This window comes from Hirundo rustica, chromosome 9, assembly GCF_015227805.2.
Source record: "Hirundo rustica isolate bHirRus1 chromosome 9, bHirRus1.pri.v3, whole genome shotgun sequence".
Lineage (NCBI taxonomy): Eukaryota > Metazoa > Chordata > Aves > Passeriformes > Hirundinidae > Hirundo > Hirundo rustica.
Genome location: NC_053458.1, coordinates 7,259,521 through 7,278,616, shown reverse-complemented (window position 1 = coordinate 7,278,616; position 19,096 = coordinate 7,259,521). Strand labels below are relative to the sequence as shown.

General features: G+C 38.8%; 1 protein-coding gene across 5 annotated transcripts in view; it reads right to left on the bottom strand.

Moving 5' to 3' along the window:
• Positions 1–19,096, bottom strand: part of LOC120756363 (BEN domain-containing protein 5-like) — an 887,649-nt gene that overhangs the window by 331,015 nt on the left and 537,538 nt on the right. The window contains exons 2-4 of one of the 5 annotated variants that reach the window (XM_040072627.2): positions 11,789–11,922; positions 9,772–10,147; positions 3,529–3,677 (exon numbers count right to left, since the gene is read on the bottom strand). The exons of 3 other annotated variants lie outside the window; for them this stretch is intronic. In XM_040072627.2, coding sequence (XP_039928561.1) covers positions 3,529–3,677; positions 9,772–10,147; positions 11,789–11,922 — 659 coding nt within the window. The remainder of the gene's footprint in view (positions 1–3,528; positions 3,678–9,771; positions 10,148–11,788; positions 11,923–19,096) is intronic. One more of the 5 variants, XM_040072628.2, reaches the window with a different exon arrangement.

The following is a 19,096-nucleotide window of genomic DNA, read 5'->3' as shown; positions in this document are numbered from 1 at the left end:
GGCTGCCACGTGTTTGAGCTGATAGTCCTGACACTCAGGACACCTTCAAGCAACAGCACGGAGGTAACTGCACAAGTAACCAGAAGTCTGACACAAGCTCAACCAGGACACACACACTGGCCCTGCGTGGAACCACGAATCCTTTGTACCCTCTAGGTCCATGCTCCAGTTCCTGGAGTACACTGCAGACTTCTGAACTCCCTCTGCACTCAGCAAGCTCCACTCACGTGATGATGGACTTCACTCACTGGGACACACACCTGCTCTCATCGTAACAAGCTAAGGTGTGATCTACACCTCCCAAATGCTGATCAGAGCTCACTGCACTTACCTCCAGACAAATCTGCGCAAGTGCAACATACCAAACAACTGGATTGCTACACATCCAAAATCTAGCTTTGATTAGATCTAGTCCAATGGATGTTCTTTCTGTAACACTTAAAAAAAAAAACTTTCTACCTCCTTATGATAAAAAAAAAATCGTGCCAACAAAATCCCATAGCAAAACTGCATAAGAAGACTGTTTGCCTTAACTGCTCTGTCCTTAGCTTTCTGTGGTTTTACTCATTTCATCTGGCTTTACATAAACTGTGCCTGCTACTCATACACATCTGAGCAGTATCACAGAAGTCCCATTAAATGAAATGAAAATTGGACAAAGCTCCTGTAAAATTTTATATACCCAACATTTTACTGCCTGTATTCAACTGAATTCCATTTTTCCTTTAAATGGAAACCTGTTTTAATTATTAATGAGGACTATAACCCCAAGAAATTTTTTACGACAACAGCATCCTTCAAAAGCAACTAGATGTTTAAAAACTTTAAATAGAGTAATATGACTGGTATGGCTACAAGCTATGCTATATTAAAAAACAAAAAAAGAAAACTCTACCTTCCTTAAAGCATAAAACCATGCAGCAAGCTGCCTCTTCTGCCGAATCTTCTACACTAAAGGGATTCTAAGAAGCTTTTCACAAGTCTGCATGGATGGAAATTAAACTAGTAATAACCACAACACAAACACTCCCCTTTTTTTTACTTTTACTCTGTTACTGAGCCTCTTCCTAAATGATTTTTAAAAGGCACACTCTTTTGGTGTTCTCTATACATTTTGTAAGGCAACTTCAATGAGGAGTGAGCAGTCTGCGCTCAGAAAATAATCCCAGTACATTTTCTAATTAACTTATTTCTTGTTAGATCTTGGAAAAGTTCTCCAGGAAAATGTCTGAAAGTTACCTAGAAAATAACTAAGATTAGAAATGTTGTGACATAGTGAATTTTGGGTGTCTGTATTACATTAGTTGTAAGGACTGATGTATTTGATCAAAAATCCAATTCCTCTGCCAAAATTAGAGTTTGCCTTTGCCAAAGATTATTTAGTCTCTTAAACTACTACATTATTCATTAGCTTGAAGTTACTCAAAAGAAAAGAACAAGTTACAGGAACTAGTTTTAATATTTATGCTTCAGACAGATCATCCCTTCTTTTAACATGCTTCATTTATTAAAAAAGCAATTGCTGGTATGAAACACCTATGGCAACAGCAACTATGTGACAGACAGCCACAGCCACAGCAATCTTACGTCTCCGTTTTTCTATTTCTAGCACTGTTACGGTGAGGAATTCAATCTGCCCATGTCTCAGTTTACTTCTCTACAACAGCCCCAGTACTGCTTCCTATCAATCCCAAAGCTCTGGAAAGCTTACTGTACTCCACACTCAGAAGATATTCCCTTCTTGCTGGAAGAGCTGCCCCATGAGCCAGCCTCTTGTCTTGATGAAATCAATGGGAAATTTACTCCCAATTTCAGCAACTGCAGGATCAACATTCAAGCACAATGCAACAGAGACAGCAGCGAATTCAAAGCAACGCTCACCAGCGTGGCTGTGCTAACATCTGCAACAGATCTAAAATGTGTCTCAGAAGATGAACTCTTTTTTTTTTTTTTCTTTCTTCTTCTTTCTCTTTTTTTAAATGAATGCCATAGGCTCTTTTTCAGTGACTCGGCTTTCCCCCTCTGGAGGGAAGAGATTTATCTGCTTTGAAAGAATCCTACTAAGATCAAATCTGTTGCCACAAAGGGTAAGATTTGTAAAAAAAGTATTTCAACTACTCTAGTGGTGCATATCTAAAAAGGAATACAGAAATAAAGCCATAAATAAGGAAAACTGCTAACCTCCAACACTCCAAATACATTATTAGTTCACATTTTCGGTATCTGAGGTGGCTGTAGACCCAGTAAATAGGCAAACCAAGAACCAAAATTACAAAAAGGAAACTAAAGAGATACTAATAGCTGTAAAGACAGAAAACTTCAGCAAAAGAAGTGCCAAGAAGCTGACAGATGAAAAAAGGGTGCAGGAGAAGCTGTGTATGAATGCTAAAGGATGTGCCCTATCCCAGAGACCTTAAGTGGAAGAGAAGGAGGTAAAGAAAACTCGCACACTAATACACCCTAAGTACTCATTGCACAAACTTACACAAAATCATCAAACAAATGACATATTGAAATATACTAGGCAAGAAAAGCTATCTGAATCAAATACCTGTCAAACTGTCAAGATCCTATATTTCTCATAAATATTCTGTCCTCAATGATCTGTGTTGAATTCATCTTCAAGAGGGACAGACATTGTGCAGCCCGTCTTCTAAAACAAATCTGAAAATGCAGTTTCATGCTATGTTCCACCAGTAATTCCAGTGGACAGCAAAGCTGGAATGGATGTTTCCTCCCTAAGAGTTCTCAGATTACGGTACCAAATACATCACTATACACCAAGAAACAGGATCTGCACAGGCAATTCCGAAGAACTTACAGTTTTGTATAAGAAACATCAAGTTTATCTAATGATAATGAAAACAGCTGTAAAAGCAGACCTAGGTAGATGAGCAGTTAATGTGTTAAACACGCTGAAACCTGAAAAGCTCTCAGTCAGGTTCTGGCAAACTAGGGCTAGATGGTATTTCAGCAACTTCACAAAGTCTCTGGAAAGTAGCACGACATCAGCTCAATTCAGTGGCAATGCTCCTACCAGCATCAAGGGAGACCATTTCCCTTCCAAGGTTCATAATTACCTCCTGCACTCCAACCCAAACATGAGGGCTTCTCTGCAATATGACTACAGCATATTACAAACATTAAAAACCTTTTAGGAAGAAGTATTTTGGTTAAGTAGACTCATGTAACTTTATAATAAGGGTTACTGACTTTGGTCAATATTTGGTGTATTTATGGATGTCACCAACTGAAGACTATGTCAATTCGCATGTCCATGCATATTTAATAACTATATTCCTCATGTTGCACAGCATTCAATGCTCTCACCACTGAGGATACTTTTCTATGCTCTTCACATCCGTGTAACTCCACAATTCTCCTCAGCATAACAGCAAACCTTTGTGAAAACCGAGGAAGCTTGTACAAGCTGCTACCATGCAAAACCCCCACAACCATGAAAATTCCACAAGAACATCACCAGATGGACATTTAAAAATTACTCATGCTATATTTCATATAAAATACCTTTCCATTCTCGAGAATATACTTGTCCATTACTGGAACAGGGGCAGGGTAGTACGTTGATGTATTTGCTTCCTCACTGAAGGTCTTCTGTACCTCAGGTTCGGGTTCAATTGATTCAGGTTTTACTTTTTCAACCTCAATGGCAGGTCCTAGACAGTTAAGAAAAGAGAGCTGTCTGCTATCCCAGAGAACATGAAATCAATCCCTTCATCACCCATGATTAGCATAAAATAGCATATTAGTCATGTTCATTTTAAAGTTAGAAGTAATCTAAACCAAATTCCTACTTCTGAACATCAGTAACTAAAAGCAGGATAAGTATTCCTGCTTTATAAACATTAAAATGTTTAATTTTAATTTAAGTGTTTAATTTTATTCCTAAAGCATAAGGACAATTACAGATATGGGTAAGATTTCTTCAATGCACACTAAGGAAATTATGTTAAAATGACACTGAAATTATAAACCAAAAGCAACAATAGTAATTCTTCAAATAAGAATTGCTATATAGTTGCATAGGAATCTGCATAATTTACTGCGATAATTATATAAATTATCCACACAGAATTACAAATTTTATAGAAATCCAAAATCTCTTTATATATAACAGAGGTGTATAAAAATAGAGAGGATCTGCAGAAATGCTATGAAGGAAACAGACTTAGGTTCCTTATGCTGAAGTATCATGCAAAGAAAGAATATCAAAGGTTAAAAAAGCCCACATAAATTACAATTTTGATTGTCCAATCCATCCAACACAGATTTTTATTTTTAATGCAATCAACAAAAATTATGCACAAATTAAACAATGGAATACTACTAAGCATATGTTTCAGACTTAAAAGGGGGATAATTATTTTGTCAGTCATGAACTTCTCTTTTCCAGATCCATGTTTTAAAACATTCCTAAAAGGACAGAAGAAGAAACTAAAAGCAATCTGTGAACTGGGTTTCATGACTCCATTCATTGCAGGGGTTCCACCAGAAGTCTAGGCCATGGCCCCAAGCCTCTCAGTGTCTCTTGGTGTGTGGCTCTAGGATCCCAAGAAGCTCCAGCAGGCACTGAAGTTCCATGCAGGGCCGGTGGCTCCACAGCACAGCAAAGTTGCCAGCTAAAACTCTGAGCACCACGGAAATACCCAGAACGACCAGAACTCTAATGATAAACTCACCCACTTGTCAGTGCTAGATTGTAGCAGGCTGGTGCTGAGAGCACTGCACCACTCTGCAGCCCTGCCCTGACATCTTCAGCCAGTGACCACTCAATCATCAGGTCACCCTTCATCTCCCTGCTCCGTGTTTGTGCACACAGACCCAGCCCTGAACAGATCCAAGTCTGCAAGTCACGCTGGCACGACAACTCAGGTCTTAGTCACGCATCTTAAATAGTTCCTGTGCCTGGAACAAGCACAGCGTTCATCCCTCCTACTTTGTGCAGTTTGATTTAGAGATTATTATACAGCAATAGCAGCGCTTCCTCCGTTGTCAGCATTTGACATTTATCCTATAGCTTACTCTACACCTACACAGCCAGCTAAATGTTCTCAGCTGGCTGCCACTCCATGCTCACCAACGACTAAAAGTTGTCTTGGCAACTCAGACAATCCTACGCTGCAGTGCCACCAACAAGAGGGTCTTAAGAGCCAGCCCCAGTGCAAGCATGGCACAAAAAGAGAAATCACCAAAACATCCCGTTTGCATTATAATTTCAAGTGATCTTAGTAAGCACCTCTAGTACCGTGAATATCCAACGGTACAGCCAAGAAAAACTGAACTTCTTAAACCTGAGACTGTAAAACTGATTCAGACTGGGGGAAGACCCAGCCTGGTTAAAGCACCCAAAAGCCTGCCCTCAGCATGGGCACAACTGAACAAGCAGATGCAGAGATGTAATTGCCAGTGCGACCTTAAGAAGTCATCTCTGAAGCTGTTAATTTAAGAAAACTTTCTTCAACAAAGGGCTATTTTCTTATACTTTGAAAGCCGCTTCAAGGAAGACACCTAAGCCTAACCACCCTCTTCCTACCAGGAAACGTTTATTTCCCTTTAAACACTTTTACTAGTGCCTATTTAGAAGTCTTTTACTGTTTTTAGTCATATATTGACACAGCTGGAATTTGGTTTCTGGAGCTTCCCCAAGGAAAAAGTTGATTAAAGTCCACAACTACAGCTCTCGCAGGTCAGAAAACCTCTGCTCCAATTCATGTTTTAGTACTTGCTTAGAAGTCACCAGAAGAAAGCCTTTAAAATCTCTTTTATATATCCTGATTTTTGATTCCCAAACAGAAACCTGCCTCTAACCAGGCAGTCCCCACAACCACTTCCACAACCACTGAACTCTGCATTTTCAACCCCGCATGCTGTGAATTGCACATGCAACGTGCACTCCTGCCTGCCTGCCAACAGAGCAATGTGCCCCATTCACCATGCTCCAAGTTCCCCCTCTCTGCATCTCATTTGAAAGATGATGAATGGGAAATGTAAAAATACATACCTCTATCTAAATGCTTAACAATGACAGCACTAATGTAATAGGAATCAAGGGGAAAAAAGACGATTTTCAGAATGCAAGAAGGAAACAAATGTTTTATTGCAAAATCTTTCTCCTTCTGACTTTTTTTTTATATATCCGAGAGGCCAGCAAATTCAAATCAGGATAAAAAGGTAGAAGGCTTCCCTTTACCTCAAAAATGCATCTTAGACTACTCCTAAAATCAGTAAGAAAGTAAAAATAAATTGACTGATAAAGTGGTCAGCATACATTTGTAAGCAGAAAGTTTTTGCACATGATCTACCAGAATCTGAAACAAAACAACACAAGTCTGAGAAGTGGTAACAAGAAACCTTGGCCCTACTTTTTTTTTAACATCAAAAATCCAAACAAATATAGAAAAGCTGAAAAACAGTAATTCCTGACATGTGGTAAGACACAAAAACCATTTCATTCTCCCTACTCTGGTGTCAGTCCCAAGACACTGTAAACTGGATCACTGAAATTAAACTGGGATTAAAAATAAAACCTTGGGAGTCTGTGTGCATGTGCTGATGAATCTATGTTTCTGAAGGAATGTGAATATACTCCCTGACTTTGGAGCAACACTAATTCTCAGCAATGTAACATAAAAATGAAGAAATTATCAGGGAGCTAAAAACACCCAAGCATTATCCCTATACAACTTCAGTAATTCTGACCACATTTCCAGCCACAGGAAACTGCACAAATCTTGCCCCTCAGACAGCTGCTTTTTAAGAAGTTACTGAAATCCTCCTTTTGCAATCTGAGGGCTATTTAAAGTCCCTGCAGGGGAGAGTCAGTTATTTAATTCTTTAAATTATCTTACTCTCTATTGATAAAAAGAGGGCCGATTAGGTGTGCTTTCAGGTGCAATAAAACAAACTGCAACGGCCTACAGTTGCAGGGCTTCCAGTTCCCCAAGTGGGCAAGGCAAGAGGCTGCACACATTATTCCAGGAGCTCAAGAGGGACACCAAAATCTTTTCCACAACAGTCATCACATTTTTCCACTGCTCTGGTCCCCAGGAGCCCTGGTGAAATGCCTGCCTCCCCTGGGAAGGGATCTGCTAGGACATAATATACTAAAAGTATAATATACTATATCATAAAGATGATATTAAGCATTTCTACATGGATCAGTACTGATTTCACTACTGTCATTTGCCACAGCTGCTTCCAAGGCTCTTTGGTGACAAAGAGCAATTCGGTGTCACCAAGAGGAAGATGAATCTCCTCTCTCCTGCCACAAAAGTGGCTCCAGTTTAGCAGCAGAGCTGAAGGCCTGGGTCTCAAGTACAATACATTGACTTCCAGCTCCTCACTGAATTCAGCACGTTGATGGGAAATTAGGAGACTGACTACTCGACTGCACGTTAGCTCAAGAGGCTGTTCTATATTTGATCTGCAAGTTTAAAATGGCAACAGGCACGCATTTCCCACAGCTGCAATTCATCAGCACAAACCAGCTGTCATCTCATGCAAAGAAATCACAAGTCTCTAAGGTGAAACAGAAATGCAATTAGTTTGCATTAAGTCCAGCCTGCTAGAAGTGCAGTGTAACACAAATTACATGTAATTTGAAACTCTAGATTTAAGAGATCACTGCAACTGCAGATGAATTCAGGATGTAATTTATTTTCAGAACAATTTTCAGAGATTATTCACATACCCAAACACACCTCATTTATAAGCTGGAAAAGTAAGGAAGACTAAAAAGTCTTTACGTATCTATTCTTGATTAAAAGTAGTACTTTTTCATACTGTCATCAGACTTTCTAATTTAGAACATGTTGAAGATGTCTCCCTTGCTAATTATTCATAAGTTTTGTATTGATCTTTCTAGAACATGATTGTTTCTCTGCTGTGAATGAGGCTACAAGCAAAAACAACAGAGTAAGCGAAAGTTAATACACTGAGTCTTAGGAAGTAGAAACCCTGTGAAGGACAAAGCCAGCACGGCCAAATTCTACCTTTACCATCCAATGTTCCTTACAAGTAATGGTAACAGGGGATTTTTTCTGGAAGTGTCATATAGCTGATATTTTTCCAGGTATGCGATTAAATTTAAAGAACTTGTCTTCAATGTAATTGGGATTTGTTTTCAGTTGTCAGATTGATACATACAATAAAAATTCATGACCAATGTTAAGAGAAGAATCAGTGGGGGGTTTTTTTTATTTTTATTTTTATTTTCTCCTAAGGTTTCTTTATTTTGCTAAAGCAAAAAAATGCATCTTCTTTTTCTTAAAGTGAAAGAAAAGAGACAGAATTCAGTAGCTGTCTTCATTTCACTGCTGGTCTCACCACTCCAACTGCTGTCAAGTCTACCAACTAAATTGGTACTTTAAGCTGTTCAGCCCCATTGCCTACCAACATCTGGCTCCTGCTCCATTCCCATAAATTCCAGCTAACTACTTGCAGATGAAGAAACATCTTTCCATCCAAGGAAAATTTTAGAAAGCTCAGCGGAATCTCCTGCCAACCACATTGTGTTTTTCAGGCTGCAGCAACCTTGCCTATTTAGTTTTATTTAAAAGGTAACTAGAATGTTTATGGTAAGTAACAACATTTTAATTATGCACAGTGTAACAATGATGAGCATTGACAATCAGACACCCAGTTTAGGTTGTGGGGCACTCCAAGAACCTGGCTCCAAGGGTGTGGGCACACCTGAACACATGCTACAGCACAGGCACATGCTCTCTCAGGCCCAGCTCTGTAGGTGAGCGTAACTCAGACCCACATGCAAATTGCATGCACTCGTTCCAGTCCAGGAGAAGAGCCAATATCCAATTGACATGCAAAAAATTAAGTTTCCAGATACACAAAGGCAGACGTAAGAACGGCATGCTAAGTTTGGATGCATAGAATTCAACCGAGTTTCAGTCACCGAGCAAATCTTCAACACAGAACCACATTCTAATCACAAATAAATGTAATTAGTCAAATTTTTGAAGGTATTCCAAGGGTACCATCTTCAGTGAAAAGGATGTACTTTTTATTTAGTCTTTTTTCCCATTTATTCCAACATAATGCTTAAATAATTGTTATAAACCCAAACAAAGGAGCAATTGACCCAATATATTTAAAACTGAAATCCAAATTACAAAAACCTGCATTTTGCCACAAGTGTTGATAAACGGGACACTAATATAAAGTTTTTAAAATTATGCTTTAACAATCCATAGTTTTTAAAATAGCATGGCTGTTTAAAGCCACTGCTAAAATATGAATATATTACATTCTAATAAGCTACTAATGGGAAGAGGGGTCAGGAAATGGAAGGTAACAGTCACATAACAATAAACAAAATCCCTAACTGCAAAAGATAAATTCATTTTAGCCCAACTATTCATTCCAGCACCTTTTCTTTTCTTTTTTTTTTTTTTTTTTTTTTTTTTTAATTGGAACATATTGGTATATTTTGCAGATGACACTTTATTAACTTTTTCAGCATATATTGGAAGGTCAGAGACTCTTTATAATACAGCTGCTTAAAATGGAACTCTGATTCAGCCATACCAGCACAAAGACCTCTAGTTTTCAAAGAAAACCCCAGACGTACATAGCATACAAATCCGACACATATTGTACAGCCACAGCAGAAAACCCTTTTAACATTAAATGTCCAGTTTAACAACCACCGCTATTCTTCAAATACATTTCCATTACTATTGATCACACCTGCAAAATTCATTCAAACTAGTCCCACTTAAGTCCGGCACTTACCACTACCTAGTCTTAGGAGCAGTACATCCTGGAGCCTCCTGTTCAAGTCTCTGAGCTCTTTCATTTCTGACACGAGTGCTCCATACTCCTTTAGCTTCTTTGCCTGTTGCACAAGCTGCCTCCGCGTTCTCTCAAGCTCCTGTTGAATGTGTCTCATTTCTTCCTGTTGCTGCTGGTAACTCCTCAGCAATTCCTCATAGAGAATCCGAGGAACTACAGCATCGTCCATATTGTTCATGCCTTCTGTAGCCTCCATAAAAGCCTCCTCAGGGCTGGAAGTATTACTGAGACTCATCCCGTTCTGTTTTTCAAGGCGAGCAACAACTGCTTCAATGCTTTTGTGTGTACCTTCACTCTGTTTCCTTCCATCTTGTCTCTGCACGTAACAATAAAAAACAAATAAATTAGGAGAGCAGTAAGACATTATGAAAATTCTACAGTCTTGTGAAGTGTTAATATTCTTGTTTTCCAGAAAACTAAGACAAAGCCAGTCTGCAAAAATATTATGCCTAACAGGTTCTTATGGATATAATATACAGCATAACTAACATGCAATTGTAGCTCAGCTAAATGCATGTACAAACTTCTGAGGTGGTTAAAGGCCTTCCTGCATTTGTGCAACACCTACAAAGGCAGTGTATATAGGTCACTTGATTCTGTATCATTAATTTCTTTTAAAAAAAGTGGATCTAGATCTCTTTTTCCTTAACATTTACCCTTAACATTCAGAATTCTGACAGCAATTGATTTTCTGATAAGCAAGAGAAAGAACCCACTGTGTGCTCCATTTGTCACCTGTGAAAAAGGTGAAAGCAGCCTAGGCACAAAGCTGTTCTGTGAACTGAGGGCTTGGCCTTCCCACACTTTGAGAGACAAAACCTTCTCTGACTGTCCCTACAGCACATTCACCCAACTGCCTGATGCAAGTGACTGAGTTAACACTATCAGCAAACACTGAAAGGGATTTGAAAACACTGAAGCTGGAGACAGAATATATCATCTAGCTTCATCTTCCTTATCAACTGATTCCTTCTATATTAGTACTGCATTGCAGAGGCTTCAGGTCCTGGGAACTCTCAGTGGAATTTTACCTTCAGTCATCTGCACAAACTCTACAAATTAAATCACACCACTTTCCTGGGGCCTGGATAGTGGGATTAATATGTGACAGTACAGGTAAAGCCACTAAGTTTTACTGGCCAAATATGAAAAGGCATTTGAACTTCCAAGCAACTGCAAGGGAAGCAAATGTAGCTCAAAGATTAGAGGTGAGAAGCTGACACTATCAAATTCCCATACCACAATAGCCATGAGAAACGTGGCAGAAAACAAAATTATTTGACGTTACACCTGCTGCATTCATGTTCTAAAAAATAATTCAACAATTAAAAAAAAAAAAAGGCCCTGGCCCACCACGAGGAAATGTACTAATATCACTCCTGCAGCTGCAAAACACATGAAGAGCAGATCTCATTCTGAAGGTTTGCAGACTTTTAAAGAATTAATATGATACCAAAAGAAAAATACATTTCCATATTGGGCTTCTGGCATTTGAACCTAAAAAGGCAACTAGGAGTTACAATGGAGTGATACAGTCTTGTCAATTCTTCCTCTCAGTCACTGCTGTAGCTGAGCAGTCTCAGAGCACCCCTCCCAACTGCACACAAGCAGTGAGCAGTATGTCACAAATGCCACCAAGAACAGCTGGGACAGTCAGCTTCCAGTGACTTTTAGGCACTCTGGGCCAAAGTGGATGAGCATTGTTGCACCAATCTCGGATGCAGTTACACTGTGCAGACAGTATACACAGGAAAACATTTGATTGCACTTAAATCAGGTTTTGAAAACCCATGCCCCACCTCCACACACAATGTGACCCAATTTCACCAAACACACTGCTTTAAGGCGATCAAAAGCAAGCCTGGAATTCTTAAGCTAGGATGTTTGCACATGCCCCAAGCACTTGTAAAAAAGATTTAAAAAGGGAAAAAAAACAAAACCAGAAAGACTTCAGTACCTTACTGTGTCTAAGCTCCACATCTTCTTCTCCATAATCTGTAACCTCCCCAGCTTCTTCTATGTGATTGAGAGAGAGTTTGGGGATTTTAATTTTCTTCTGCATCACACTGTTCTCAAGGTCAGTTTTGTCCTCTAAAATGTATATTAAAAATAAGGTTTTGTTACATTAATCAGTGTTCTTACTTCCAAAAACTACATGACTTAGGCAAACCCAGTTACAAAAACCCAACCTCCCATGCTCCAATCCCCTCATAATACCATGATCAAATTAGTCCATGGTGTAAATCCACTGATGCCTACTGGCAGTTCTAGAGTTTCAACTGAGGATCAGTCTGGCCCAACACACGAATAAATACTGAAAAATGCCAAGCTAAATTCAAGAAACCAAAAGTATTGGTGAGTGGCTTGTACTATCACCAAAGTAAGAGTTGAAGAGGCTGTAAATAAAACTTCCTGAAAAAATCTGTATTGCTTTAAATTATGTTTACCAACGGTATTTTCATATTCATAATCCATTTCTGCAGTTCAAACTCTGCTTAGGGTTAAAGTGAAAATAAACTTGGTAATTCATCTCATACTCCAACCATCATCTGTCAGCAGCACAGATCTATTTGCACACATGGCAGATTCTGCTGTTCTGCAAAGTGCAAGGCTGGAAAAGGGAATGTTGCTGGAGAGCTTCAAAGTGCATTACACAAAAGTTGCATAAGAACCAAATCTGTAACAAAATTACTACACAACCCTATTTCCTTAATTAATGGCATTCATTCTTTTCCTTTAGATACTATTAGCAAACAAATAAATATTTACATGAATCTTTGCATCTCAGGAAAAAAATTGAAGTATTTTCAAGTCTTTAACATTTTTACAGATCTCAAAATTAGATATTCAAAAATATTAATCTGAAAACATATTCAAAATATTTCAATATTCCTGAAAAGGTAGAGAGGGGACAGTAAACCAAGAGTACAGTCTCCCAAAATGTGCCTGTGATAGGCAAAATTCTTGCAGAACAGACAAGGTCTGAAAAGATTCACCTGCTCTTGACAGTGTCAAGGAGAAATGCATTCAAATTGTTAGAGCTTATGAACAGGAAAACAATTTAAGTCTTCTTATCCACCTGCAAACTGTATCCTGCAAAGCGTCCCATGAATATTTTTGAAAGTGCCAGGGAGGATGGCCCCCGTGAGTGCTTAGTTGCATTGACTTTTGCTTTCTCAAATTAGCATCTCTCCACAGGACCTCAAAATGGTTCGTGTTGACAGTGCAGGAAAGGGAAACAAAGGTAAATCACTGTTTAATGAGGAGCAAGGCATTCATTAGAAATGAATTACACAGATGAATGCAATTCATTTTGCTACAGATAGAAATGGATCTCTTGTAGGCAAATGGTGATATTACAGCCCTAGGCTATGTAAAAAGAATAGGCAAAGAACATGCAGAATGAGACATTAGACAACCTGAAATGAAACGCAGATGGTAGCAATAAATACTAAGACAGATGCAAAAAGAAACAGATAAACAACAAAAAACAGTTAGGCTTATTTTAGATCATTCTCCATTCCCCAGAGCATTGTGGATGCTTATCCCAGTAAAACAAAAAGGCAATCCAACTGTTTCAGTTTTGAAAAATAAACCCCTATGTTTTCATTTATCTGGAAAATGTAGGTTCATCAGAAAAGTGGTTTAAGCCAATTCTAATGCCGGAGAGATGAGAAGAAAGTAAGGGAGCCCTTCCCAAAAAAACAAATAATACAAACTTCCAGACTAAAGGATAGACTGATGGGTACTGGTATTTTCTTGGAATTTAAGAATAAATGAATCCATATGGAAAAGGGCAAAAAAATAAAACCACCAACGTTTTCTGTGTTCATGTATTCTGGGGTATTGGATACATTGAGGAATCCTTTGCTAAAGTATGTTCTCTCAGTTCCTTGGAGGAAGAGCAGCACACGGATACTGCAGAGCTAGCTTCTCCAGACTGCTCCAAACCACCTTCCACAGGACATGAGATTACCTCCTTCTTCATTTAAAGAATTCAGTTTCTGTCCTCTAAAATAACCCCTGGCCTCACAACCAGATGGATACAGTCTATTACTTGACACAGATAACAAATTTGTCTGCTGACAACTCATTGAGGTCACCAGAAGCAAGAACCCCACACCAAGTGGACAGGGACATGAGCCATCCTCCCCATGGCAGGGAAAAGTGACCCTTGAAACAATCAAGGACAGGGATCACAGAGGAGTAAGTGCCAGTGCAGACTACAGAAGTCAGCAAATACTTTCCAGTGAATAAACCAACAATTAAAACAAGAACCATTTGGAAGAACAGTAATATTTATATTTGAATTTGGCTTTTAAAGTCAATTCATAAAGGTTAATAACACATTCTATGCACTTAACAACAAAAATGAAAGAAAATACTTGGTTTGGGGTCAAAGAAAACAAATGCAAATTATCTGAATTCTTCATTCTCTTCACCCTCCACTCAATTTCAGTTTGCCTATGAAATCTGTGTTTGCAAAACTTCACTGGTTTTGAAGTTTGTTTATACATCTCCTTACAAATGCTTAGTTTGTACATTGCCGGCATGTAACTATCAACACAGTTCTCTTTCTGTTCATTTGACTTTTTGGTTTTACTGCTTATCTGTACATGAACCAGTAAGATGAAGAAAGGAACTGTTTTCTCCACACACAAAATTTGAAGAAACAATGAGTTTATATAAGTTAAAGCTCAGGAACTTTCAGTGTAGTCAGTAAGCAAATAAATGTTCCTCTGCCTTCCAACAATAATACATATTTTTTTACATATGGTCTGGTCTTTGAAAGCTTTTTTACACCTAATACAATCCATCCAGTGTGTTGAATATGAAAAGGCCTTTTGTTCTTTTTTTTTTTTTTTTTTTTAAGTGCATTTCTAACCTCTGTTGTCTTCTGCATTAGCTACAGATAGAGCCAGAAAAATCTCATTCTGAATTTGAGATTAATGCTGGAGTTCTGGAGTTCTGGCTCTTTGTCTGTAAATATTAATGGAATTTAGGAAGGGGTGGGAGGCAAGGAGTAGAGACTGGGGGAAGGGTAGAAGAAACATGAACATGCATTTACAGCAGTTCTCCTTAGGATTCTGTCTCTTGTTGTGGCAGTAAACAAAAGACAGCTACAAAAGAAGAATCCAGCAAAAAATAACACACCTGTGATTTTGAGCCAGAAGAAAACCAGGATAGGAACCAAATATATGGACAAGCTGCATTTCAATGCCTGAGGCTACAGAAGAGAGAGAAGGGCAGCCGAAAAGCATTGCAGCTCAGAGCCTCATTTTGTAACGACTCAAATCATTTGTCTGGACTTTGTTCTCAGTCATTTAAACCTTCCTAAAGTTAAAAATTACACCTTTCCCTAGGTGGCTATGATCAGCTTGTTACGAAGTTGTGTCTATTGTTTTCCCCAGATATGCAATGAGTGGTTCAGCGATATCAATTACTGAGAACTAGCACTTAACACACTTAATTAGGCACTCGTAACAAAATATGCAGGGTGGAATGCAGGATACAAGAATGGATTCCCTCTGTTCTTTAGGAAGGGACATTCTGAAAGACACATGTAAATTAGGAACAATTGCTTTTGTTCACAGAGAACCTGGTATTCTGTGATGCAAGATAAAGAGCAAAGCATGCTGGAACAACTGTACTCCTGGAAAAGGTCAGACTTGGAGAGATCTTGGCACTCAACTCCTCACAGTACTGAAGCACAGGGCTCAAGAGCCAGAGCACATGACAGCGTCTCTCCCCTCCAGGCTTCTCCCAGAGCTGAAGGGGCAGTCACAAAAAAGTGAACTGAATTCACAGTGCCTGGGAACACATTTGGCCTCAGCGGCGCTCAAAGAAAGAAAAGCCAACCCTGCATTAGAAAATCTCAGTCAGCTAGCAAAGGATAAACTGTTCCTGGAATGCTTTCTTCAATGAGGCCCTCATTTCAGTGTCAGGATGGGTGGATCCAGTCCAAAAGGTAACAGCTTCAAGTCTAGAGTGGAACAGAACTGAGGCAGAGAAAGCAACTTTAATAGGGCAGGGAGTTGGTTAAATCCAAGGAGAAATATGTTAGTGCTCTAAAACTGAAAACCCCATTGTGGGATGTAAAATAAAACTATGAAAATCTCAAAGTCTCCTTAAAGCAGTTCTTACTTTCCAATTTAGAAATAAGGACTGAACAAACTAATCCCTGCAAAAAGGAGTTCAAATGCTGATTTTTTCATCTGCGGAATAAAAGCTGGAAAAATAAAGGAAGAGAGTTCTGCACTCCAAATAGATGAGGGATGGCAGGTCTGGTATCAGTCCAAAGAAGGGCTTGGCAATGCTATAAATCTTATAGTAATAAAATGAAAGAACCTTGAACAGAATTCGTCCTTCCCCTAAGCCTTCAAAAAAATTCCACTGCTTGTGAAAAATGATATGCTGACAGATGAAAAAAACTTACCCTCAGCCTTCCCATTTCCAGGCATGTACCCAGCACATATGGACAACACCTGCACAAGATTCCCCACACACTGCTGCACTGAACTGGTTTGGTACTGATTCAGCCAGGTCACTTCTAGAGAGAAGGCAAAATCACCTGCCTGGGCTGGCTGTGCACTGCTTACAGATCAGCAAAAGCAAAAGATGCATGAGAACCAAAGCAAAGATCCCATAACCAAAGGTTATGCGGTGCTTTAAAGCAAACACCCCAAGCACAACGGGGCATGGATTCCTAAGTGCCACTTACACACAAATAAACAATATTCAGTACTGCTGTGACTGAGAAGGAAAACAGCATGATAATTTTAAAAAAGCCACCTTAGCTTATTTGAAGCTGGGGAAAAAAAAAACAAAACCAAACCACACCTATAAATTACTTTCTTAGCTAATTTAATGCAAACATTAAAGGAGAACTTGACCAGGAAGAAGAGATGCTATTTCAGGAAATGAAAGATCCTGCAGGTTCAGAAGATATTCAGGACACTAAGCAAAAAGAAATGTACCTCATATAAAACATGCCTGAGCTAAGAGTACACTGAGATTACAACCACTTCCAAAGAAGAAACTGAGAATGACAGTAACAAACACAGGCCAACAGACAGCAGCAGAAATGCAGCAGCTATTTGAAGAGGACAGGTGCCACCAAAATCAATGCAGCTAAAAAAGGGAGAAGCGTGCAAAAGAGAGGCCAACTAGCTGCTGGCACAGTCAATACAGGACTTGGGTAGTAAAATTTACTATATTGTTTTGTTCTTTTTTTTTTTTTTTTTTTTTTTTTTTTTTTTTTTTTTTTTTTTTTTTTTTTTTCCCCGCAGGCTAGAGGAAAGCTTTATTGGAAGGACAGAGAAAAAGATTCCAGAAATAAACACTGGGCACAGTGAAAGCACTTCAGAAGTATATTTAGTTGGACAGAAAGGTAGAGCTGAGTGTAAGCAACAAAGTGATGAGGAGTATGTATAAGACAGCAAGATTTTGGGTTGGAAATGACAAATGAGATTAATCCCCCTCTTGACTCTAGATTCAAGGCAAATGGACAAAAATTGTAGGAAAATATGTTGGGACATCCTAAGCATAAACTGAAAATTATTTCTGCTAAGGGTGTCAGAAAGGGAAGCTGACAAAAAAATGCAAGTGAGAAAAGCTAGCACTAAAAAGGCAGAGCTGAGAGATGCTATCATCTGGGCTTGTATCACTCCCAAAATTTTAAGAACTAGGTAGTTCTGCAGCACTTCGCCAGAAAGAGCAAATGACAGCAACACACAAGTGAGTGACTGGAAGGCTGACTGCAGAGCACAAAGAAAAGTGAGCAGAGAAGTCAGGGAAGAACAACACATCAAGCAGCACTGTGACAGGCAGGGCTGATAAGCACAGGAAGGTGAAGACACACACTTGAGGAACTGGCCCAAAAGGCTGCTAAATCTTGTAAGTGAATTTCAATAAAGTCTAAAGAGTAGGAAACAGAGTGAAAATAATTCTTAATCAAACTGGGGAAAGGCAAGATAGAAAGGTCTTAAACCACTGCTTGACAGGTTTAGAGATGATGGGTGAGAAGGATGATGTGCCAGGAGCCTGAACCAAAGACTGTTCACTAATGATGGAGAGAAAGCCACACCTGCTTCATACAAAGGCACTAAAGAAGGGAGAGAAAGATTAAGGAGCCAAAATCCTACAGAAGCAGAGCACAGATTATATAAACCTCTTAAGTCATCTCTGAAGTCCTAGATCAAGACTGGCTCTTGCTCATTAATATTTAATACAGCAACACAAGTAAATGCACAGAGCATGGCTCCTGCTGCTGCACTTGCAAAAACCAAAATAAACTAAAACTAAAAACACAACCTTCCATACCAGCTACTGAAGCAAATAATGTTGAGGTTTTTCTTCTAATGGAACAACAGAGATACCCAGCCTAATTCTGCTAGGAGTGAGAGCTATTGATATGGCCACCTATTTGTAGCCAAATTTCTAATGCACATGAAGACACTCAAGCGTTTTGTAACATTCTCCTTTTGCATGTGCTCACTTATCAGCAGATTGTTCAGATCTACAGTCTTGAGTATCAGCCCGGAAACATCAGACTTCTGCTGCAAGAAAAACTTCCATGGATTTTCTTCAATAATTTCCATTATTAATATGGAATCTATTTTTCAGTTCAGAAGTGAATATAAAATCTCATTAAGACCCTAATTAACCAAAGGCAACACAGCTGAAACTAATACAACTAAAACCAGTCCTTATTCTTTGCCAACAAAACTCTCCCTTCCATTTAACTTTTAATGGTACTAGAACTTGGCTGCAGCACAAATACATGGAGCTGGACAATCAAGTTAAGAAAAGACTATGCTGAGAAACAGGAAATCATGCTCTCTACAAGACTGAGGACAGTTTTAATCCTGGATTCAATATTTACTTAAATACTGACCTTGAACAATTCAAACTTTTCATCTTACTGTCCCCATCTAGCCCACTGAAGTGTTGTACAGATTTGTTAATATTTGTACAATACTCCACACATGTCAAACACAAAGGATTACAGCTATTATGGAACAACTCTTTTAATCCTTTCTGAAACAAGCACACTAATACAGCATTACCATTAAATTAAAAAGAAACCCTGAAAACAAGCAGGACGTGAAAATGCCATCCTTTAAATCTTTCCTCTGCACCTACACATGAAACTCAACTACGGGCATCACTTTTCAAAAACCAGAGCATGATAGAATCTTTACAAAAAACATTTATAACAAAAGCAATGCATTTCTTTAGGAGTTCAAAAGTTCATTTAAAGAGA